The 24844-nt window shown below is 36.6% G+C and overlaps 2 protein-coding genes across 3 annotated transcripts; one reads left to right on the top strand and one right to left on the bottom strand.

Annotated features, from left to right (window-relative positions):
* Nucleotides 1-303: 303 nt before the first annotated feature.
* Nucleotides 304-3209, top strand: LOC132144769 (protachykinin). Its single transcript, XM_059555340.1, has 5 exons — nucleotides 304-833; nucleotides 1945-2047; nucleotides 2178-2201; nucleotides 2528-2584; nucleotides 2710-3209. Exons 1-5 carry the CDS (start codon nucleotides 720-722, stop codon nucleotides 2754-2756), a joined length of 345 nt encoding a protein of 114 aa, XP_059411323.1. The 5' UTR covers nucleotides 304-719; the 3' UTR covers nucleotides 2757-3209.
* Nucleotides 3210-5199: 1990 nt separating this feature from the next.
* On the bottom strand, nucleotides 5200-16404 carry LOC132144768 (asparagine synthetase [glutamine-hydrolyzing]-like). Of its 2 annotated transcripts, XM_059555338.1 has the most exons (12): nucleotides 16351-16404; nucleotides 13063-13318; nucleotides 11509-11746; nucleotides 11215-11400; nucleotides 10504-10605; nucleotides 10272-10399; nucleotides 7953-8079; nucleotides 7601-7707; nucleotides 6767-6867; nucleotides 6564-6645; nucleotides 5607-5762; nucleotides 5201-5535 (listed from the first exon to the last, which is right to left on the bottom strand). In XM_059555338.1, exons 2-12 carry the CDS (start codon nucleotides 13309-13311, stop codon nucleotides 5284-5286), a joined length of 1728 nt encoding a protein of 575 aa, XP_059411321.1. In that variant the 5' UTR covers nucleotides 13312-13318; nucleotides 16351-16404; the 3' UTR covers nucleotides 5201-5283. The 2 variants fall into 2 exon arrangements, with proteins under 2 accessions (XP_059411322.1, XP_059411321.1); XM_059555339.1 differs by lacking the exon at nucleotides 16351-16404 and having other exon boundaries at nucleotides 5200-5535; nucleotides 13063-13316.
* Nucleotides 16405-24844: the final 8440 nt, after the last annotated feature.

Raw genomic sequence — 24844 nt, 5'->3', positions numbered from 1 at the left:
TAATATGTGTGTGTGTGTTCTTCTATGCATCTGACGAACTTGGAATGTATTATCAAGAATAGTTTGATCTCAAAAAGCTGCTGCACAGACAAAAAGTGGTTGTTTAAAAGAAAGAGGGTACTTTTAAGAACACACAATGCTTTATAAAATATACATATACTGTATTTCCAACGTCTCTTGTTTGGTTCCTCTCATTTGTACATTTCCAAAACCCTTCTAGAGTTGCTCACCTCCCTTTTTGTCTTAAACGAGTCATCTGCATTCATGTTTGCTCGCTTGCAGACGGAACTTCGTAAAGCCTGCGTGCAATGAGCCAATCATAACGTCACCTGTCTGCAGTCTACACAGTGACCAGCGCACGTAAATAAAGTCACGGACTGCCCAAACAGCGACCATTTCAACTCTACCGACTTCCTCTAGGAATGTGAGCAAAATATTAAACAGCAGTGCTATTCGTCATTGTGCGTTTTAAAGCAATCTGACTAATACATTGATTTGTTTGATCGATTTTAAGCGTCGGAAGGAACCTGTCGCCTCCCTGTAGCTTCGCTATAAAGCCTCGAGCGCGAGTCAGTGCTGTCAGAGAAGAAGTGTGTTATATGCGCAGGAAAGCGTTCACACACCGCTGACAGAACACCGTACTACATACTCAACCTTTAGCTTGCGATTTATACTTTAAAGAGCTTTGGGAAGAGAAAAGGAAAGTTACTGGGCGCAACATGAAATTTCTTTTACCGTCTGTAGTGATTTTTCTCGTTTTGTGCCAAGTTTTTGGAGAAGAATTAGGTCCAAAAGAAGACCTTGATTACTGGACAGGCAGCAATCAGGTTCAGGTGAGTTTTTCATATTTTACTGTTACCGAAACATGTCTTTTAGACCTAATAAATCTAGTGTAAGAGTTTAACATTTTTAGGGCTGGTTTTAATGACATTTTATTAGTAGGCATGCCAAAATAAAAATAAAACGAATATATATTATAGTCTATTTACATTGACTACATTAAGTATGTATAAATAATTGTAAAACAACAACAACAACATTGTTGATATTAATATGTTATCAATAGTTGCGATAATGTTAGTTATATTTCATATAAAGGTACATTTCTGCCCTATGGACATCAACTTGCGATAGTCCCCAATGTTAAACCATTACTAAATATAATGTATAAGCAAAAATTTTAACGATTTGCATTGTGAAAAGCGCTATAAAAATAAACTTGAATTGAATTATTATTATTATATCTCAGGTTCATAGAGTTGATAATGGAAAATAACAATTACATTGTAACTACATTGTAATTAATGTGTAATACTTATGACCAACACCATGTAGTTATTAAGTGCTTAATTGTTCATATAATTTTACATCGTTATTATAGATTTGGTAGGATATTGCCACACATTTAGTATTTAGGACGACCAAAAAAAGCAATAATTTAGTAACCGACCAATAAAAAATAAATGATAAGTGAATAAAACTGTTTTTATGGGGGATTATATTTTGCAGGAACAGCCCTAATTATGGTATCATGTGATATGTGCGACATGGAAGATGTTTTAATTCGATTTCACTGGGTAATGAGTCAGGACTCAAGCTAAATGTGCACAGGTCGCTGTCCAGTGCTGAATTAGTCAATGCTCTTACTGCTTGTTTGAATGGAGCGCACATTTCCCATTTGACATTGTGGGTTGGAAGACAGCCAAGCACTTATGGCTTTGATGCTTTTTTGTGCTCATAAACTGCATCTCAGCAACTACTGTATCTTGTTGAGTATTTTTGTGCTTACAAAATTGGGGTGAAAAACATAAAATTTGGTGAATTCTGTATTGGGATGATTAATTAAATACTGTTTGTGTATAAAAGTATACCAGTGATCTTCTAGAGTGAGTGGCATCTGTCTGCCGGGGGACTGATGTTCAATAATCAAATCATCTTTTGTAGGATGAGTGGCTTCAGGCGGATCCCTTCAGAGAGATAATAAGACGTATGACGAGGAAACCCCGACCTCATCAGTTCATCGGTCTGATGGGGAAACGGTCCCCTGGTAAGACTGCACTCCTATAACTCACCTGATTTGCCTCAAAAAATTCAAATCGTTTTAACAAGAACACAGCAATTTATAAAACTGATTTTGACCTATAACTCACATCTCTTTCTTTCTTCCACCCCCACAGCAAATACACAGATTACACGAAAAAGTAAGTGGTCTCCACAAGAACACTACTGCATACAATGCGTATGTGATTTGAAAAAAATCGACAAAAGAGAAAACGTTCAGCTTTACAAATCCTTGATCTTTGCAGCTTATTAAATGTGGAATCTTAAGAGTTTTAGAGACACGATTCCTCTTAATGCAAAACTCAGATCCTCAAGGTCTACATTTTCACAGTAAAATAAAACAACAAAATAAATCAATTCGACCGCACTCTAGACTTCAATATATCTAAGTCAATCCATCTCTCCCTCTATATACAGTATTTTATACTTTCTCTATATGATATCTTTTCCCTTTATTGTCTTCTAGGGCATAAAATCAATTCTTTTGTGGGGCTGATGGGTAAAAGAAGCCAAGAGGAGCCAGGTAGGAACTGCAAAGCTGTATATTGGGGTTTAGGATAGCTGCTTCATCAATAATAATAAAACAAGTAGTGATTTAAAATTGTGTTATGATGATCCGTTTGCAGTCTTGACTTTCTCTCTTCACAGAATCGTATGAATGGGGAACAGTACAGATCTACAACAAAAGGCGTTAACAGATAAAACAAATCATCGTCACATCCGCTTCCTAAAGGATCATTTCATTCTGTGATATTAATTTTGATATTTTTATTCTGGTTGGGAATAAAAATTTCACATTGTGTTAATATGGCCGACTCGCACCTGTGGCAGTTCATTTATGTCATTTAAAAAGGATCAGACGTTTCAATACGGTCCAGATGTGATCAAACCTGTTTCTGTCACAACATCTCCCCCGGTGTTGTGGAGCACTGAAGCAAAGAGGTGTCCCTTCTAAGGTACTCAGAGATTTGTGCCGACAGTGTCAATACATAGTGCCTCATAGTGTTTTCACCACGACTGATGATGTTGTATAATAGCGCCAGGCTGGGCGTGATGTCATGTCCTGTCACTGCTACGAGCAAAGGTTTTGCTACCTTGATATCTCTGTGTGATTGTAGCTTGATATTAAAAATATTTTCTTTACTGGTGGAACTTTTAATTCCTTGTTGTATGGTTGAATGAGTGGTGTATGGCGCTCTTACAGTGACGCACCTACAGGCCATTAGGAGTATTTCAACAGCTAACAGTATCCTTTTGAAGAAGGCAAGAAGCATCAAACACACATCATGACTGCTGTTTTGAAGAAAGCCTTTATTTAAACCATCACCAGAGCATAAAACAAAAATTTTTAAGCATTTGATGCACATTAAAATCTCCAATTAAATTGAAAATGTTCAGTATAGGAAGGTAGTTTCTTGCACATTACACACTACATGCACAGTTCTTTAACTGTAATTCATAGTACATTTTTTTAAGCCAGTTTAAAGTGATGGTGGACCAAAGAAATTACAAACAAAGTGTAAAAAAAAATTAAAAAACAAATTTTATAACCCTCAGTTTTAGTTTCATATCTTAATACTAATCCACCATTTAAGGGTGAACCATAATTTAACCAGATCCATTCATTAAACTCTGAGACTGTTGGGAATACATATTAACTGGCTGACTATAGAAACAGATACAGCCTTTAAGGTGCGACTTTCACTTAAGGTGCCAGGGATAAGTGCATAGTTCACGAACACGGTGTTAATAGTTTATGGACTACATTATACACTACCATTTGTAAGTTTGGGGTAAGTAAGGTTTTCTTTTTTTAAATATAAATACAGTAATGAGTTTTTACATTTCAAATTTATGCTGCTCTTTTGATCTTTCCACTCATAAGATTCCAAAAATATGAAGCAGCATAACTGTTACTAACATTGATGTAGCAGCAAATCAGAATATTATGATTTGTGAAAGATCACATGACTCTGAAGACTGGAGTAATGATGCAGATCATCTTTCAGCTTTGATCACAGGAATAGAATTACATTTTAAAATGTATTTATATCTTAAGTGCCACCTGCCATTTTTTTAATATAGATGTGAAAGTGCAATATTCAAACTTAAATTGTTATAATTCATTTAAACCTACAGAATTTGCAGATTATTACATTACAATTATTACAATTTGCAGATTATTGCAGAAGTGGAACCATTTCAAAATATCAAAGTGTCAAAAAGTTAAAATGTATGGTTTACAAAATGCACTGTACCATTTTATTTTATATAAAATAAATCTCTAAATATTTTGAATCCAAAATTGCTATAAAATGAAAGCCTTATGTCTAAAGTTATGTTCCAAATTTGAAGTTGATATTAAAAAAAGTTGAGGTTCCTAAGAGATTTTATTTAGGCCGTTATACCACAAACAGCCACGGGGTGCAATCAAAACTCCAGAGAATTTTGTTAATGCATTTTTGTCACAAATGTCTAAATATCTCTGTCAATATTACTTCTATCACAAAATCTTGAGACTCAGACCTTTCCGGCGATATGCATTTTGTCAAGATTATAAAAAGTTTTGATTCTGAAAAAAACAATACATTTTGTAATACGACACCTGACTCCACCCACTAACAATATTACTGTTTTAACTTTTTTGATCTAATAAATGCGAGATTGAGACAACTTCTTCAAACACACACATACAAAAAGAAAACCACTGACCCCCAACCTTTGAATGGCAGTGAATATGATAACTGAATATGGAATCTCCTTCAAACTGTGTAAGAAGCTTTGTGTGCCTTTGACCTGAACTTAATAACATATGACATTTTTACTTTTTACTTTACAGGAAATTATAGTTATAGCACAATTTTTTAAAGGGATTTTTTTAACCAACAAGCTATGCTAACAACCTTTGGTTTTGGTTTGTTTACAGCACAGTTTAAGCTCTGTAAAAAGAAAAAGAAAACGTGTAATAGAGTAAGCAAGCCTAAAGAGCAGAGAAGACCTCAATTTCTATCTTTTGAAATCTATTGCATGAGTTGAATACACAGCATCATTCCAACCTTTAAAAAAAATGAACCTAAAATAAACCCAGTTCTCTTCAAGGAAAAAAAAAATTATAGTTTAGTAAAATTAAACAGAGAAAGGTGAGGCAAAAAAAAAGATATATTATGGTGAATCAGGTATGAAAAATGCAGGTCTGTATGCTGTAATAAATGTGTGAGATGCCTAGATAAGGTCTGAGGCTTGTCGTCTGGTCAGTATCTGACCAGTGATTTCTTTATCAGGCTTGTAGATGGACAGGGTTCTGGCCGAGGGGTCTGTGGCCTTGATCCAGCGGGGCATCCAGTAATATGGTATCCACTCGCAGCGGCCGGGGTAATGCTTCTCAAAGATCTGCCTTATGAAGTAGCCCTCTTTGGTTGTGGGAGGATTAAAAGGGAACCGCGTCTTAGCGTTCTCCAACTGAGAGTCATTCACCTAAAGGAGAAAAGAAAAATTAAAGAACGAGGTGACAGGGAAGAGGCTTTAATGCGTGTCATATGCAGTACCTCAGTCTCGATGTGCTCCTGCAGACTGGCGTACCAGGATTTCTTCATGGAGGTCATCCCGTCACTGAAGGCCTCCTTCCTCCTCCAGAGGATCTCATCTGGGATGAGGTCCAACCCTTTAAACGATTCCCTCAAGAGATGCTTCTCCACACCATCCTGCTCCGGTCAAACAAGGTATCCAATCAGGTTACAGAAATCATTAATGTGAATGTTGAAAATATAATACCAATTACTATTGCTCATATTAAACCATAATACATCATATCTAACAGACTCATTTCTAAGGCTTTGAAATAATCATGATCAAAACTTCTGTTGTCTGCTTGATCATTTTCACTTGCATGTAAAAGGCCTTCTAGAATAATTTTTCAGGTTGTGGTTCATGTGTATTTTTGATGTGAAATCTTTACAGATTTAAACTTTAAAACTGGACGCAAGAATAACTATAAATATTTCAAGATGAACACTTACTGGACTGAAGCATCTTATTTATCAAAACAAAATAATAATAAAACTAAGCCTTTAAATTTCTTATACAAGTAGAGTGACAAATATTTATTTGATTTTATGCAAATAGTTTGTTATACAATTATAAAGATCTCATTTGATTTACATTACAAACTAACAGAATTGCTTCATCTTTTTTTTGGGGCCATATAAATATTAGCAAATGCACCAACTAGCATATTTTTGCTCAGTTTGGGAATCTGAATGAAACTGAAGTGCCCCTCCCCTGTCTTATTTTGTTCAATTGCAGTTCCATTTCTAAAAAAAACAAACAAAAAAAAAAAACAATGTTTTTCTGACCATTACTTTATCTGTCCAGCTTTACAGGCTTAACGGTTTGTAGAATCCCCAACCAAGAACTAAATTAGGATTGGGAAGAGCAGCTGCAGCAAGAACTGACAGGAGCATCTGAGGATAAATCACTGAAGGTACAGTGTCAGGAAAACCCACCTTAGGCACTCTCATCTCTTCAGGCAGAGAGAGGAAGTATGCGGTGAACCTATGGTCCAGGAACGGCACTCTCAACTCCAGTCTATGGAAGATTCAAAAAAAAAAAGTTTGTAGTGACGTATACTATATATATATATATATAAAAAAAAGACCAATTACCAATTTTTGTGTGGGAAGAGAGGGTAAGGGGCATGTGGTCTTACCCGTGTGCGGCTGTGGTTCGGTCCGCTCTCAGCACGTCAAACAGATAAAGGTCTTCCAGCAGACGCACACTGTCCTCTGCCGCTGCTTTAGGTGACGGCGCCTAATTACAAAGAGACGACAGACAAACGTTCTGTTAAAAGCACTACCATCACAAAATACAGCAGCAAAGACTCAACTACTGAACATTGAAGTCCAAATACCTGGGCTTAATTGTACTGAATGTGTACTTCAATCTTAAAAAACACTAAAATAAATAAACACTCTACTCGCGGCCAATACAATAATATTCATTAAATAAAAGGCCACTTAAGTGTACTTATTTTTTTTTACTTTAAAGACTATTATAACGCTTAAGCAGATATTAAAAAATGCACTATAGTAATGACTGAAGTGTTAAAGTACATTTTAAATCAATGTGTTAATGCTCTTAAATAATAAGTACACTTTTCTTACAATGACTAACATGACAAAGCACAAAGTACTTTGCTTTTTAATATTACATTTAGCAATATTTACAAGTTAATATTTTAAATGTACAAAACTGCAACTTCGTTCTTACAAAGGTGAAATTACCTAAGTTTTAACAGAAAAGACATTAAAATATATTTTAGAAGTATTTATGAAATCGCATAGAAAGATGTACTTAAGTGAGCCAAGGAATGCTAATTGCAAAATTTCTAACTATAATACAATTTCATGTAATTGCAAATGCAATGAATTGTCCCAAAACATCACATTCAGTTCACAGTTCACACCCAAGTACTCTAAAGTATAAAGTATTTACAAGTACTCTACTGTAAATACATTTAAGGTGATCATGCAATAACTTGTACCTTATGAAAGTAGATGTATCCTTGTGTCAGTTCATCCGAACCTTCACCTGAGAAAATCACAACGCTGTCTGTCTTCTCACGGATGTACTTTGATATCAGGTACATTCCTGCGGACAAACAGACCACATCCTTTTATTTTAGTTTTGCTTGGAACTGCCGCCATCTAGTGGCTATGAGTTCAGATTCTAAAGTGACATTGCTTGGTCATTTCAGTTCAAATCAAATCACCCCCAGGTATCAAACTTTGTCATGCAAGTCGAGCTACACTTTCTGTGCAATAAGAAAGGATTAATGTGGTCACATTGTGCCACAATTCTTTTCTTCTTTTATTATGATGAACTTGTGTACCCACCGACAGAAGCACGCACAGTGGTGATGTCATAACTCTCCAAGTGAACGATGACTTCCTCCAGCGCACGGATCCCTTCCTCAGGTGTGAAGTTCACTTCATGGTGTTCACTGCCAATGTGTGCTGCCACCTGCCACACAACACTAGACATAACATCTGCTACCGTTCACATGAACACTAGGGCTGTCGCGGTTAAGAAATTTCCCCTGCGGTTATTATGGGTGGCTCAATAGCACGATATGTGGTATTACCGCCGTTTTTTTTTTTTTTTTTTTTTTTTTTACATACCTAATTTATCCTGATTTTGCTGCATACAAAGCTCTATCGTTGAGTTATGTAGCATATATTGTAGACGTTTTAAAACATTTTTATTTATTGTTAAATGCCAAACAGCAACAAGAACATGCGTTTTCCAATAATTTTTTTTTTTTTTTTTTTTTTTAAGAAATCAAGTTCTAACATGTATTACATGTATGTGCGCGCGACTTTGGACAGCAGCGGAAATCTAGACTGATTATCGCGTCACCACTGGCCCACCAGGACAGTGGATTCGCGCTGGAGTCGATGCACTCCTCATGCAGATAGCATGTGAGCTCGTTATCTGCTCACGCTCTCTTGGGTATGGGCACTGACGCAGAGGTTGTCCGTGACTTCAGCAGGTATGCCTGTTACTTTCACGGCTGTATTTTACAGATTTCGCAAAGGCTTCAGCTACTCCTAACTGTCGGCCGGTCACAGCTGTTCTTTTTGATGGTTCTGTGCGATCTGATGCTTGAGGGGGCAGCTGCGCTGGATGACAGGGGACATTCTAAAATGCTTAACATGGCTTAATGTACTAAGACAGTGATATTAACAGACCAAACTCACTAAAAATCATACTAATAAAGTATACTATCTATAAAAAAACAGATGAGCCCTGAATATGAATGCAACTCGTTTAATAACACGTTAAGCCTTTTCCTCCCATAGAAAACCGTTATAAGAAAACGCTTAATGTGGCTTAATGTACTAAGACAGTGATTTTTAAAAACCAAACTCACTAAACATTATACTAATAAAGTAGTATACAATGTACAAAAAACAAAACAAAAAAACAGATGATCCCTGAATATGAATGCAAGTCGTTTAATAACACGTTAAGCCTTATGATGGTTTTCTATGAGAGGAAAAGGCTTAACGTGTTATTAAACGCGTTGAATTCATATTCAGGGATCATCTGATTTTTTGTAGATAATATACTTTATTAATATGATGTTTAGTGAGTTTGGTCTGTTAATATCACTGTATTGGTACATTAAACCACGTTAAGCATTTTTCCCGTTAAGCGTTTTAGAATGTCCCGATGACCTCAAATTAGATGTATTGCAGTGTCACAGGAACCTTTTTTGCAGCACATTTTGCATATCGGCTCATCTATATTCGCTGGCTCGTCCTTTTCATTGGGTTGAAAGCCAAATGTTCCCAAACTGGCAACGTGACATTAGGTTTTGGGAGGAGATCGAGCGCCTCCCATCGTTTCAGCCGGCCTATTCAAAACTAACGAAGCACCATAAAGCTACAACGGCTTGCGAGAAAATTACAGTCGTGACCATATTGTATCATTAATATAATTTATTTAACATTGAATGCACAGTGACAAATTGAAAAAAAACAATAAGGCCACAGCCTCATATAAAAAAAAAATAAAAAAACAAAAAAAAAAACCTGAACACTGCGGTTGCCGCGGTTTCTGCGGTTGCTATCTTTCCTCTGCGGTTTGCTTGTCAATAGCGCGGTATTACAATTTTGCGGTTTGCTTGTCAATAGCGCGGTATTACAATTTTGTGGTTATCGCGACAGCCCTAATGAACACGGTACAATACAGGCATGATATTCTACACACATACATCACTTATACACACACACACACAGTGCCTTGCGAAAGTATTCATACCCCCTTATTTTTATTTCCATGTTTTGTTATGTTGCTGCCATATGTTCAACTGCTTTAAAATGACTAATTTCCCACATATATCTACACTCCAAGTGGCAAAGCAAAAAATTGTTTTTTAATATCTTGGCACATTTGTGGAAAAAAAACAAACAAAAAAAGCAATCTTCACTGCATAAGCATTCATACCCTTATCTGGGACTAGGGGTGTGATGAGACACTCATCCCACGAGACGAGTGAGACACGAGACTGGGTTCACATGAACGAGACAAGATTGTAGATTGTGTCTCTAATGGTTTAACATTTCCTATACTCACAAAACAAGCTTCCAGTGTTCAGACTATGGAGTGGTTAAGTGCACTGGACATGCTTCATGCTCCGTGTGACTGACCTTGCGAGCAGCAGCAACATCTGGACTGTCTTCTGCACCGATGGAAAAGGTCTGAATGGGATACGGGAGATGCTCTTCGTTGGCCAGTTTCACTAGTGTAGCAGCAACCAGACTTGAATCGAGACCACCTGGGAAAAAACCCATCATGGACAGGTTCAGTGTGAGAAAATGATCCAGAGTACCGGTAACTAAACCAGTAAATCGAAGCAAACTACTCAATGAGCACAAGCACCCGAGAGCAGGCAGCCGATTCTTCTGTGAGCCATCAAGCGTTTCTTCACCGCATCTTCAAACAGGATCCTAATGTTGCTCTTGACCGTCTCCAGTTCAAAGCCTGATGAAAAGATAGATATTAATTTCTCTTTAGTTTAGACTGACAGTAAAGTAGATGGTGGTGTTTCTTTCATGCATTATCTGTATTTAGTATATTAGAATTGGAAATAACTTGGTTTACATTTTGTGTAAATTATATTACATTTATAGAATTTTGTGACGATACAATCAATCAAGAATTTGAGATTTGCTATATTATTATATTTTATATCTATATTTTTTTTAATTTCTAATTTTATTCTACCCCTATTTTATTTATTTATTCATTTATTGTTTTTAAGGATTATTTTGTATCACTTTGTATTTTATTTATTTTAGCATTTTATAAAAAAAATTGTTACAGCTCTAACGAAACAGAAACCTAAGAATTCAGACACTTGTGTGACACTTAACAGATTTTCAAAAATCTTGAAAAAACGTGTTTGTGTTGTAATCACAAGCCTAATTACTATTTGGTGAAATAGGGTTAAAAAAGGGTATTTATTCCAGTTTATAAAAATAATAATAATAATCTGTTTGTCCTAAAAAAAAAAAAAGATCAAACTGCTTAAAACATGACAAAAAAAAGTAACGTATTATGAACTACTACTATGCTGAATATGGCATCTACCCTTGCCAAGACCCTCCAGGGTGTTATAGGCAGCATGTTTGGGTTCTTCTGTGCAGCAGTGGAAGCGATCCATCTGAACAGACTGCACTTTTCCAGTGAGCTTCAAGTCAAACACCTCAAAGTGTCCCGGTAGGAAGGCCGTGATCTTTGGAGGAGTGGACATGGAGGTTTTGACATCTAGCAAACCTGTTTGGATTAAATCAAAAGTTAAACACAATACTGTTAAAATCTTATTCTGTAATCCAGTGTGCTCAAAGTGAGCAAAAACAGTTAGTTTTCCATGATTCTCGATACCTTTGGCCTCAGAACTGACCGCTAGGAAGCCGTCGTCGGTGAGCAGTCTGAACAGCGGTCTCACGCCGTATGTGTCCCTGCCCAAGAAAACCTTCCTGTTAGCAGTGTCCAACAAGATGAAGGCGAACACGCCATCCAGCATGGAGGCCATCTTCTCGATTCCAAAACGCTCGTACAGGTGCAGAAGGATCTCGCCATCGACTTTAGTCTGATGCTCAAACTCAAACTGGTTCTTCAGCTAGAAAGATAAGATTGGACAACAGATATTACGGTAAACCATGAAGAGGAAGTAACCGATGTCATTTGGATTACGTAATCAGATTTAAAAAATAATAATTAACTTCTGTAATTTAACTATGACTTTTTTTTATATTCAAAATCAGACCTGTTACTTATTTATTGATTACATTATGACTTTATTATGACATTCACAAAATGTCAGTAAATTATTCATAATTCAGATTCTTTTTCGTCTGCTCCATTTTTTTCTCTTTCTTATATACGTTCGGAAACTCCTCAAGATTTGTGAAACTGTACACACATGCTTGCACTCAGGTAGCTGTAATTATACAGAAAATTGAGAGGGCACACGGCATAAATAAGATTAATATTTCATCTTCATTAGTGTTTTATTTTGATTATTTTTCATTTTTAAGATTTAATTGATTATTAAGTTTCAATTAAGTTACAAATTGGGGTTTGTGACGTTTAATGCAATTCATGTTATTGATAAAGAATGGAATATATTTTCTTTCTCTTTGTATTATATATTAATACACTATAACAGAACACTATTCAAATCAATGTGATTATCAAGTTTGGTTAAAGGTAATCTAAAAGTAATCAAAAAGTTTCAGAGTATATTAAGTAATCAAAAAGTAGCCAGAGTATATTAAGTAATCTAAAAGTAATCAAAAAGTAGAGTATATTAAGTAATCTAATTGTAATCAAAAAAAGTTGTCAGAGTATATTATGTAATCTAAAAGTACCGTATTTTTCGGACTATAAGTCGCATCAGTCCAAAAATACGCCATGACGAGAAAAAAAACAAAAAAAAAAAAACAAATCGCACTGGACTATAAGTCGCATTTATTTAGAACCAAGAGAAAACATTACCGTCTACAGCCGCGAGAGGGCGCTCTATGTTTTCAGGAGTAGACTACAGTAGCTCTGAGCAGCATAGAGCGCCCTCTTGCGGCTGTAGACGGTGATGTTTTCTCTTGGTTCATGTCAAATTAATTTTGATAAATAAGTCGCACCTGACTATAAGTCGCAAGACCAGCCAAACTATGAAAAAAGTGTGACTTATAGTCCAGAAAATACGGTAATCAAAAAGTAGTCAGAGTATATTAAGTAATCTAAAAGTAATCAAAAAGTAGACAATATATTACCTAAAAATGTAACCGATTGCATTATTAATTTTCATTATTAATCATCATGTAATTTGTGATCAGTTATAGACCACATTATCAGATACATAAGTGGAAGCACTTATGAATGGATAAAAGGAACGAAAAAATTATGCAGAAAAGTCAAAAACATTAAGCTACTTACACTGATGTGGTTGTAGATTTCACCGTTGTAACATAGCCAAAGATAGGGGAACTTCTTGACTCGCAGAGGCTGCATGCCGTACAGCTGGTCCACGATAGCGAGGCGGTGAAACCCGAAGCAGCAGTTGGTAAAACCATTGACATTCTCAAAGCGGAAAGCGTCTGGACCGCGATGAGCGATTTTCATGGCATTGGTGCACTGAACTGATAAGCACTCATCACTACCAAACAAGGCCCATATACCACACATTCTGATGCTGCGGATTAATAAAAACATAAAATGTGTTAAACAAAAATTATTACCAAAGTAATCATGTCCAAATATTTCCACACATTCAAGACCACAAGAGTACCATGGTTTTCATAGACCGTATAAAACATGGTCCATTATGTCACTCATAGGTTTCCGAAGAGTGTTTTCGAAAATGGGCAAATAGGCGGAACCTGTTTGCTGAAACCATGGCCACCTAGTTCTATGGCGGTGACAGAAGCGGCAATCCACCTGTCACTCAAGTGGCCACGCCCTTAATTATGGAGAATTTTAAGGCTTAATATAATTTAAACCTATGAATACTAAAAAAAATAATCCTACTCACAGCTGTCATGAAGGGCAAAATAAGCTATATACAAAACGTACTCCATTACGAACGTAACCTCGGTTCCCTGAGATACGGAATGAGAACTGCGCACGGGAAAAGCTCCTTTATTCCTCACTAAGCAGAGTAATTCCAGCTCTCACTCGCCTGACAAAGGAGGCAGCGCTGAGAGGGAAATGACCTGTGCTCTGAACGGGGTCGAGGGCACTTTAGGGACGTAGCCATGCCTAGGTTTTAAAATGACCTTCGAGTCAATGGGCCCAAACTCAAGGCATGCAGGGCTCACCGAGAGGGCCTGCAGATCGCCTACACGCTTGACCGATGCTAGCACAAGTAGCAGAGTGGTTTAGAGCATTAGTCAACAGGGTTTTCATTTTGTGCTGAAAACCAGTCAATGAAAACCAATAACGCTCAAAACCAGTCTGCTACTTGCGCTAGCATCGGTCAAGCGTGTAGGCGATCTGCAGGTCCTCTTTGGGTGTCCAAAAGTAGCATGCAAAATGTTTGTGCTTCCCTTGCAAAGCCTTCCTTATGTGGTATCAGCCCATATATGGGTTAATTTGAAAGCTTAGAGTGTTTTCTTTACAAAGATGACTATGCATTGGGGTTTTATGATTCATAAAGTAGTAAAATTAAGCTAACAAATATTTTACCCCACACACAAATTTCCGTCTAATGATTGCGAAAAAAAATTCAGAAGAATGTGTATTTTTAAAATATTTTTCACAAAACAGTCAAGTCATATCACAAGCAAGCTCTCATTCTCAGGAATTTGATGATTTAGATCATTTTATTGTGTGACAATCACAGATTGTTATTGGCCGAAGGTCTGCTGACCGCAGCTGCTCAGGAAACGCACAATGAGGCTGTTTCGACCCACTGACTGGCCAGCGATAGGAACATGGAATGCTGTGATGGCTGTTATGTACACTTTGAGCATGGAAGGGGCGAAACCCTTGTCCAGACGCTCCTGGATAAATTACTGTATCAGAGATACACTCACCTAAAGGATTATTAGGAACACCATACTAATACTGTGTTTGACCCCCTTTCGCCTTCAGAACTGCCTTAATTCTACATGGCATTGATTCAACAAGGTGGTGAAAGCATTCTTTAGAAATGTTGGCCCATATTGATTGGATAGCATCTTGCAGTTGATGGAGATTTGTGGGATGCACATCCAGGGCACGAAGCTCCCGTTCCACCACATCCCAAAGATGCTCTATTGGGTTGAGAACTGACGAGAGCACCATCCTTCTGGAAACCGCCTGCATGGGTACTTCACGACTAAACCAAACAGGGTTCATCCAAGGTTTCAGGGCTGTCAGACAGGCCTGGTTGACCCTGATGCGAAAGTGGCCATGGAATGGGAACTATTTCTATGGCTCCTATCCTTAGCGGAATCATCACTTTGGCGTGGAGGATCGGAGCGTCATCCATTTCTACCAATTATCCCCAAAACCCACTTGGACACTCCGGGGATGGCCTGCCAGGTCCCCGGTCCAGCTATGATCGACAGAAATACACGCATTTCAATTTCTACAAACACTTCCTCACAGGTGATCGGAGATGAGGAAAGTCTCTGCTTTGTTGTAGTTCGCTGATTTTTTTTAATCCTGTTTTTCCTAATCAGTTCATCCTTTTCTAATAAAGGAGTGGTTTTAGTTTAATATGTTGCAGGCTCATTTATTGGTAATAAATGATAATGCAGAAAATAATCTAATCATATTGGGCTTGTCTTTGAAGCTCCAGTTGCGTATTTGTCTCGCGAGAGTTGGCAACTGTACTAGCAGCCAGTCGATGAATTGTAGTTTTAGTCACTTCCTTGTAGGTTTCACCATGAGAGAGAGCGGGAGGTTGCTGCTTAGTATTTTTGTCCCACCTTGAAACCCGATTTGATGAATGGATAATCTTTCAAAGGGGCAGGAACTTTTGACAAACTGCCAAACAGTGATTGACACATGACTGGCAGCGATGTACCCACAGATAAAACACCAGAAATACCAGCCTGATTAGTTCAGATCTATTCTTATTTGTTCTTTTACTTTTTATACACACAAATGTAAATATTAGAAAAATACAGTTCACAATGCTTTGACAATTATTTTCAATTAAATCCACTGTCTGTACTATGAGAAGCTGCTTTTACCAGCAGCACTACACAAACAAAACTAAATAAATAATAACTTTCAATATATTTTGCCATCAAGTCACATTGACGCTTCCTTTGTTCTTTGAAAAGTAACAGCTGCCAGGGTTAGCCGCTAATGATTAGCGATAGCAGCTTTATTGCATTTGTTTCATCAGCATGCATGCTTAATATTGTCATAAAAGCTTATTTCCTGTAAATAATAAGCTTATTTATCCTGCAAATAATATATACAAGTTATAGGATATCTGACCGGTAAAACCGGTCCTCACATGGCTGCCTTGAACAGGAAAACAGCACAAATCTTCGTAACCTTACAAAATCACTGGACTTTGTAAATGCAGCACATTGTAAATATATGTTAAGCTGCCTTACATATAAGGCAGCTTACATTAAAGTACACTTATTGAAGCTTTAAACCAAATACAACAGGAAGAGCTGTTGATTTGATATTTGGACAGATAAGTTAGCCTGCTAAAGTGTATTCTAATCACATATATGAGCATATTAAAAGCAGAAACAAGTCACACATAACTAGTAATACCTGTAAAAGATGCTTGATTTTTGTCGATACTGGTTGATATGGGAAAGCTACCGGTTCCTCCTCGGCTGATGAAACACACACGTGCGCTGTGCTCAGTTGCTTCTTCTTGGCGTTTAATGGCGTTTTACAACTTCTAGGTGCATTACCGCCACCTACTGATTAGGAGTGTGGATCAGGACCATAATCTTTCCTAAATTCTATTATATAATCCTGTGCTCTTTAAATAACGCATTAAACACTGAAAGTTTTCATCCCCTGATTTATTCCCCAAAATGTTAATCAAATTCAATTCTTCTTTATTTTCCTTGAGAACATCAATCAGTATCTTTCTTTCCTTTCCGTATCTTGGACACTTCACTATAACATGCTCTACATTTTCCTCCATATTACAATACTCACATTTTCCAGTTTCATGTCTCGCCATTTTCTTCAAACTGCTATTAAGAGCAGTATGACTGAGATGATAGTTTCCTCCTGTCTATTTCTACCTGTTACTCTGTACTTTCCAACAATTCTTTGAATACTACAAAACCATCTCTCTGTTCTTTCTTCTTCCCAATATTTTTGCCATCTATTCTTCACATGTTGTCCGATTAAACACTTCATTTCACTCTTACCTCTTACCATACTTTATCCACATACCAATGTCTACTTTCTTTGTAGCTTCCTTTGCATATTGGTCTGCTAACTCATTTTCTTTTACTCCCACATGCGCTGGTACCCAACAGAAAGCTACATAAATTCCCATCAATTGGATCCTATATATTGTTTAAAGAATCTCAATCATTATATCTGCTCTGCTCTCTGAATAACATGTTTTAATTGCAATTAAAGATGAACTTGATGCCACATTTACACATAGCCGGGTATTTAGAGAAACGAATAGCCCCCCCCCTCCGTTTTCAAAAATAACATCGTGCACACAACATCGTTTTCAAAAAAGTTGTCGTTTACATCAACCCGCATAAATACGCCGTCGAGCGCCATCATAACTATGCCAAACCTATGGGCGGCAGTGTAGGGAGAAGGATAAAGCCATGCAAGCCAATCAGAATCCTCAAAATCGAGCAACTTCCTGTTCCTTTCAAAACAACATAGCAGTTGTGTTTGCAAATGCAAACAGACCAAAAGCGTTTGCACAAACGTAAGATGAGTACCACCTTAACAGCATCCATGATCAAACAGTAACGTTACCCAAACAAACTCTAAACATAGGGCGCTCGCATGACGTTAAGCATTTTCTGGCGCATAATGTGACGTTTGAGAACCTAAAACCCCGTTTCTCCCAGTTGACATGGCAACACATAACCGGCGTTTTCAGAAATCTCCACTTTGGCCGGAGTTTTTAGAAATAATCGTTTTCAGGGATAAAAACGGCGTTTTCGTGTAAATGACAGGCCAAAACGCAGGGAAATATCTGCGTTTTCCCATCGTGTAAACGGGGCCTGAATCAGAACATATGTGTCCGTATTGGCCTATTTTCCTTCACCCATTGCAATGCCAGCAAAATTGCAATAATTTCACCAGTGTACACTGACAAATTATCCGTGATTGGTTTACTGAATTTGACATTAAATTCTGGGATACTAAATGCCACACCTACTTTGTCTTCCATATTTTAAGATGCATATTTAATTTGAACCTTATTTTCCTCACTTAATGTCATGTATTGTGACATTGTATTGTATATGGATTGTTGACCATGCACTGTAAAACCCGACAAGTAAACTTAACTCAAACCATTTGAGTAAACAGATTGCCTTGATTTAAACCATGTAAGTTTTTTAACTTTGCATTTAAGTAATTAAGTGATTAACTAAGTGCTGATTGAAAATTAGTGATGAACAGCTGCTGTTAACAAACAGAATCACTGAAGAAAAGAGAAACACAAGAACTACTACAACTGACTTCAGACACAGCCTTAGATGAAATCAACTGAAATAAAATACATGAAATCTCTCAAGATCTGATTAAACAACCCCACAAACAGCATCGCCAGCTCCACTTATTAATAACCAGACTGACTTTATTTCTGTCAGACGTCTACAGAAGATTTTATTGAGAATGAACTAAGGTTTAGATGTTGATTTATTGTTTCATTTGAAGTAACCATGTTAGAGATCACTGTTTGCTTTAGTTGGGCTCTTGACCCTTGACTTCAGTCTTTGTGTTTTTTCTGGCTATTGTAACCACGTTTCTGAAACATGTTAGTTGCATATCAAAAGCCCAGAAAAAATGCCATTAGCATTTTTTACTTAACCCATTGATGATAATCATCAATTATTTAACTGTTCAGAGTGTAACCTCTGATGAAAAGGGTGTTGTGTAATTAGTTAAATAATATAGTAAAAGTGATTCTAAGAAGCAGTTCTGTAATTATCAGTTAATATGATGAACTTTCCAAACACTTTGGTCTTCTATGGTGTCAATCAGTCACCACAGACATCAACAATCAGCATATAAACCTCAACAATGGTGACCATAATAAAAATAAAATGCAGCAGAGCATGCTGGGAGCCACAGATTAGCTTTGTACTATAATAATACCCAGCATGCATTGCAGCATGTTTTATTTTATTTTATTTGTCACCATTGTTGAGGTTCATATTCTGATTATTGATGTCTGTGTGTGACTAATTGCTGCCATAGAAGAAAGATGTATGTGCATAAAGTGTTTGATAATTTTATGTGAACAGATTACGACAAAGCCACCAGCTCTTTGAGAGACTTCCATTAAAATAAACTGAACTAATTACGCAGCACCTCTTTAGTCAGCTCTTTTGTCAGATTTTGAACTCTGAACAGCTTCATAATTGATGACTGTCATCACCAGTAAGCTGCGTAACAACCAACACCTGTTAGTATTTTCTCTGGGTTTTTGAGTTATCACAAACACGTTTTAGAAACACACAGTTATAACAGCCAGAGAAAACATTAAGACAGAAATCAAGGGTCAAGAGCGCAACTAAAGCAAACAGTGATCTCTAACATGGTTACTTCAAATGAAACAATAAATCAACATCTAAACCTTAGTTCATTCTCAATAAGATCTTCTGTAGACGTCTGACAGAAATAAAGTCAGTCTGGTTATTAATAAGTGGAGCTGGTGATGCTGTTTGTGGGGTTGTTTAATCAGATCTTGAGAGATTTCATGTATTTTATTTCAGTTGATTTCATCTAAGGCTGTGTCTGAAGTCAGTTGTAGTAGTTCTTGTGTTTCTCTTTTCTTCAGTGATTCTGTTTGTTAACAGCAGCTGTTCATTACTAATTCACAATTATCTCTCAGTTAATCACTTAATGACTTAATTGCAATGTATATCTTCTTTCAGTGAACTCAACTGAATTAAGTTCAGAGTACTCATAACTGTTAGTTTTTTCACCTTAAATGGTTTAAGGCAATCGGTTGCCTCAAATGGTTTGAGTTAACATAACTTAAGGATATCTGTTTACTCAAACCGTTTGAGTTAAGTTTACTTGTCGGGTATTACAGTCAAGGCAATCGGTTTACTCAAACGGTTTGAGTTAAGTTAACTTGTCGGGTTTTACAGTGTGGAACTGTAGGGCTTATTGGATTTTCACCTATTTCCATTTCTTTTACCACTCATCCAAAACTTCTGATTTCTTTCTTTACTTTTTCCCAAAAAGGTTTTAGAACTACCCTAGCTGGGTGTTCTTGACTATGTCCCATTACACTGACCCAGTATCTAAGTGACAGTTCAATTTTTCTTTCAACCTGCAAAGCTGCAGTTGGTGTAGATCTCATAGCCCCTGTACATAATCTTAATGTCTTGTACTGGATTTTGTCCACCTCTTTTAACACAGTATTAGCAGCAGATTGATACACTATACTCCCATAGTCTACTACAGAGCTTATCAAACCCGTATATATACTCCTTAGAGCCATCCTCTCAGCCCACCATTCTTTCCCCACTGAACACTTCATAACATTCATTACCCTTTTGCACTTATCAACTATTTTTTGAATATGTATTTTAAACGTGAGATTTTCATCAAACCATATACCCAACAATTTTAAACATGAAACTCTTTGTATTTCTTGACCATATAATTTCAATTTTACTTCTTTACTAATCCTACTTTTCCTAATCCTATTTTTAAATATTAAAATACTGCTTCTTGCACTTTCATTACAACAAATTCTAAATTTCTCCCTCATTTCCAGATTGCAATATCATCTTTATAAAGAGTAATTCCGAATTTCCTATTCCTTTTTCAATACTTAAAAACCATAAAAAAACATTAACCATAATAGAATATAATAAATGACTAATTATACTCCCTTGTAGTGCTCCATTTTCTACCTTTTTTATCTCTGAAAATTCTTTCCCAATCTTTACTTGAATAGATATTTCAAATAAAAAACATCTAATCCATCTTATCATTTTTCCTTTAACTCCTGCTTTTCTTAATTTAATTATTAACCCTTCTTTCCACATCATATCATAAGCTTTCTCGATGTCAAAAATACTGCCACTACACTTTCTCTGTTAGCCTGAGCTCTTCGTATTTAATGTTCAAGGCATACCGTAGGGTCCATAGTACCTCTACCTTTTCTAAACCCACTTTGATAGTTACAAATATTCCCTTTAGTTTCCATATAATGTGTTAGTCTCCGATTTAGATTTTTTTCCATTATCTTACAAAGGTGGGAAGTAAGAGAAATTGGCCTGTAATCACTTGGACTATAACCTTCTTTCCCAGGTTTACGTATTGGAACTACTACAGCTTCTTTCCAGCACCTAGGTAATTGTCCCTATTCCCATACCTTATTATATAATTCTAACATAATTCCTTTTGATGATTCACTTAAATTTTTTAACATTCTATAGCATATCTGGTCTTTACCCAGCGCTGATAACCTAGTACTTCTTAATGCACTATTTAATTCTATTGTTAATTGCAAATTAAGTATATCAGCTACCTCTTCATCTTCCATAATTACTTCTCTATATCTTAAAACTGTATCCTCTTGCCCTTTCCTCCCTTCTTTTTTAATGTAGGATATCTAAACTCTCTACTAATTCCATTCATTTTCCTTATGCCCCACACTTTATAAATATGTTTCTCTCCCCACTGACTCACAAAAAGATCTCCAATATTCCCTTTTTGCGGTTTTAATAGTTATTCTTACCTTTGCCTGCATTTTTTTGTACTTGATTAAGTCTTCAAAGTTGTGTGTTCTTTTAAGTATTTTAAAAATTTTGTTCCTTTCTTTTATTACTTTACCACATTCTTCCGTCCACCATGGGACTATCTTCTTCCTCCTATTCCCTAAACTTCTTGGAATTGATTGTTTTGCTGCTTCTATTATAACTCCACAAACTAATCAATTTAATTCCTCTATTTCCTCACCACCATTAATTACTCCCATCATTTCATCCCTTATCTCCCTAAACTTCACCCAATCTGTTCTACTAAATACCCATCTTTCTGACATCTTATTAATGATCACTTCCCACCATCCTATCTTTATTAACTTCCCACCAACATACTCCTGCTATAGCTTCCAACACTACTGTAATATCAACTGCGGTTTCCTTGCCATTTACCACATTTATTTTAGTACCATCTCCATTGTTTGCACATACTAAATTTTTAAGTTCCATTACTTGCCCATTTGGATCATTATAACTATCCCACAATGTATTACGCCCAATAAAATCTCCACAACAAATAACCTTCCCCTCTAAATTTATTGCATTTATTGCAGTATTCCTTTCCCTTTACCACTACCTTATAATTCATATTTTGTTTGATAAAAATGCCACATTCCCCCCATTACCCTTGTCTCTGTCTCTCCTAACACTATCATAAACCTGCTATTATGAAATCAAAATATGGTTTCAACCAAGTTTCTTGGATGCAAATTATGTCCGATTTTATTTCTAAATCATTGAAAAAACTTTTGAAGTGTTGTCCATTTGCCAATAGACTCCTTGCATTCCACTGAACTATAAACATTAACTTGATCCAATCTGGGTTGAATGCCTTCCTTCCGACTCAAGTCTTCTGTTAATTTATTCCCAAGAGAGGTCTCTTACTGACAAAAATTTCTCAGCACCTATTGTAATAACTTAAATTTTCTCTGTTTTCTGTTTAACCTGATCAGTACAATTGATAACATATGCTATGAACAAAATCAAATTTCTATGTTCATTGATACCTCTTTTTTGTTTCTTGCATTATCCAGTGTTCTGACCTCTTTGGCTGGCCCCTCCTTTGTTTTTCCCTCTTGAATTCTTTTTACTGCCTCTGCATAACTTATATTACTCTTTGATTTAAATTTCTGGACTTCCACTGCTCTTTTCCTTACCTCACATCCTCCATATGTCACACTATGATCTCCCCCACAGTTACAACAGGCTACCTTCACATTTTCCCCACATTCTTCAAGCCTATGCTCTCCCCCACACTTTGCACATCTTTGCTTTCCTCTACACACTGCAGCAATATGTCCATATCTCTGACACTTGTAACACCTAAGAGGTGGTGGAACATATTCTCTGACATAGTAGCTCATGTCAAGTCAATTAACAAAGACAAACTGGTAACTCGTTGACCCATTCACTAACCAGCTCATGCCTTCCGCCCTCCTCCAAATTTGCAGACTCACTCTCAGATTGTCTTACTCCTGCAATGTTGTCGCTTGATTTCCCACAGCCTCCATTTGTATCCATGAGTGCAGATCTTCCTCGCTTATTCACCACTGCAGCTAGCTGCTCTTCTTCTTCTTCTTCTTCTTTTAGAGTTTAACTGGCGGTTGGCAGACCAACTTAAGGTGCATTTACCGCCATCTACCAGACAGGAGTGTGGTCGTCGAGAATAGTCAGAGGGAATTATTCACCTATGCCTATATTTATGATATAAATATGTACATATTAAATACGGTAGAACAACCCCGTATTTTTGAGAAACCTCATAACTTGATTTTTAACACTTTTAGATACATCTCCTAATAGATTAACTAAAGTAAGCGCTTTCCCTTCTTTATATAGGACTGATGTTAAACAACTACGCTCTTCCATATAATTATTACACTCTATTAGGACATGTTCAACTGTTTCTGGCTGACCGCAATAATCACAACCTCCTGTCTGATGTTTCCCTATACGGAATAAAGATCTATTGAGACCTGAATGGCCAATCCTTAAACTTGTCAGCACTGCCTCTTCTCTCCTACTTCCATCCCTAGATCTACCCCCTCCCACATTTCTTTGCACACAGTAAAGATGTCAGCCAGTGTCATTACTATCCCACTGCTCTTGCCACATCCCAATCACTTTTTCCTGAATAATTCCCTTCAGCTTTACATAGAGGGACATTGATGTTAACCTCATCCAATTTCAAGGCCTGTTTAGCTAGAATATCCACCTCTTCATTTCCATCAATACCTACATGGGCAGGGACCCAAACAAACTGAACACAAACACCTTTACTATGCAGCTTAAACAATATATGGTAAATTTTGTATAATAGATCTAGTCTGCATGACTTTCCTGTTTTTATGCTCAATAATGCAGCTTGACTGTCTGAGGCAACTACAGCTCTGTTTATGCCCCCAATATAATTTATAAACAACCAATTAAGAGCTAAAGCAATGGCAGTGAGTTCAACAATATACACTGCAATATAATCAGAAGTTCTTCTTTTAATTTTGATGTTATATTGTGGAATACTCACTGCCGCTCCTGTTCTGCCGTTGTTGGGATCTTTAGACCCATCAGTATACAGTACAAGGTGTTCTTTAAACTGCTCAAAATAATTTTGAACAACAAGCCATTCTGGGGTACCGCTACTTTCCCTTTTCAATGTCAGTTGTAGCTACAAGTCCACTACTGGCATAACAAACAGCCATGGAGGTATAGATGAACATGGTACAGTCGAACTGAACTTAAATTGCGTCAGGCCTACATTCTGGGCTTTAATATCTACAATCCACCCAAAGCTATAGTAGTTAGACTTCTGATGTTCCCAACAATCCTTCAACACAGCTTTTGCTGGGTGAACACAGCTATGACCCTGGAGATTGGCCCAGTACCAGTGTTGGGAAGGTTACTTCGAAAAAGTAATAGGTTACAGATTACAAGTTACCCTGTTTAAAATGTAATAGTAGTCTAACTTTTCAATTACTCAATATTTCAATTACTATTAAAGTAATGTAACTAATTACTTTTGAGTACTTTTTGATTACTTTTATAAATTTGTGAAAATTAAAGAATATTAAATAAAAGCATATACATCAACTTAAATACATTTATCTAATAAGCATGTGACGTATTCTTTGTACTAAACTCCTGAAACATTGTTTTTTTTAACTGCTGTCTCTTTGTATATGATGATAGTTTTCTCAAAATAAGTAAAATGCACATGAAGTGACACAGAGCAGTTCTAGAAATTATGTTTATGTGCTCGTGTACTCCTATATTGAGGCGGCAGGGGTTGAAAACACTGCGAGCTTCAGTAGGCCTATGTG

Source organism: Carassius carassius, chromosome 8 (assembly GCF_963082965.1).
Source record: "Carassius carassius chromosome 8, fCarCar2.1, whole genome shotgun sequence".
Taxonomy (NCBI): Eukaryota; Metazoa; Chordata; class Actinopteri; order Cypriniformes; family Cyprinidae; genus Carassius; species Carassius carassius.
The sequence above is the reverse complement of the archived record's forward strand: the minus strand, read 5'-3'. Positions and strand labels throughout refer to the sequence as shown.

Coding starts and splice junctions, on each gene's coding strand:
- LOC132144769 (XM_059555340.1), top strand. CDS start 720: ATGAAATTTCTTTTACCGTCTGTAGTGATTTTTCTCGTTTTGTGCCAA. Junction 834..1,944: donor CAGGCAGCAATCAGGTTCAG/GTGAGTTTTTCA, acceptor CATCTTTTGTAG/GATGAGTGGCTTCAGGCGGA. Junction 2,202..2,527: donor TACACAGATTACACGAAAAA/GTAAGTGGTCTC, acceptor ATTGTCTTCTAG/GGCATAAAATCAATTCTTTT.
- LOC132144768 (XM_059555338.1), bottom strand. CDS start 13,311: ATGTGTGGTATATGGGCCTTGTTTGGTAGTGATGAGTGCTTATCAGTT. Junction 11,401..11,508: donor GGTCAGTTCTGAGGCCAAAG/GTATCGAGAATC, acceptor TAATCCAAACAG/GTTTGCTAGATGTCAAAACC. Junction 5,536..5,606: donor AGGAGCACATCGAGACTGAG/GTACTGCATATG, acceptor TTTCTCCTTTAG/GTGAATGACTCTCAGTTGGA.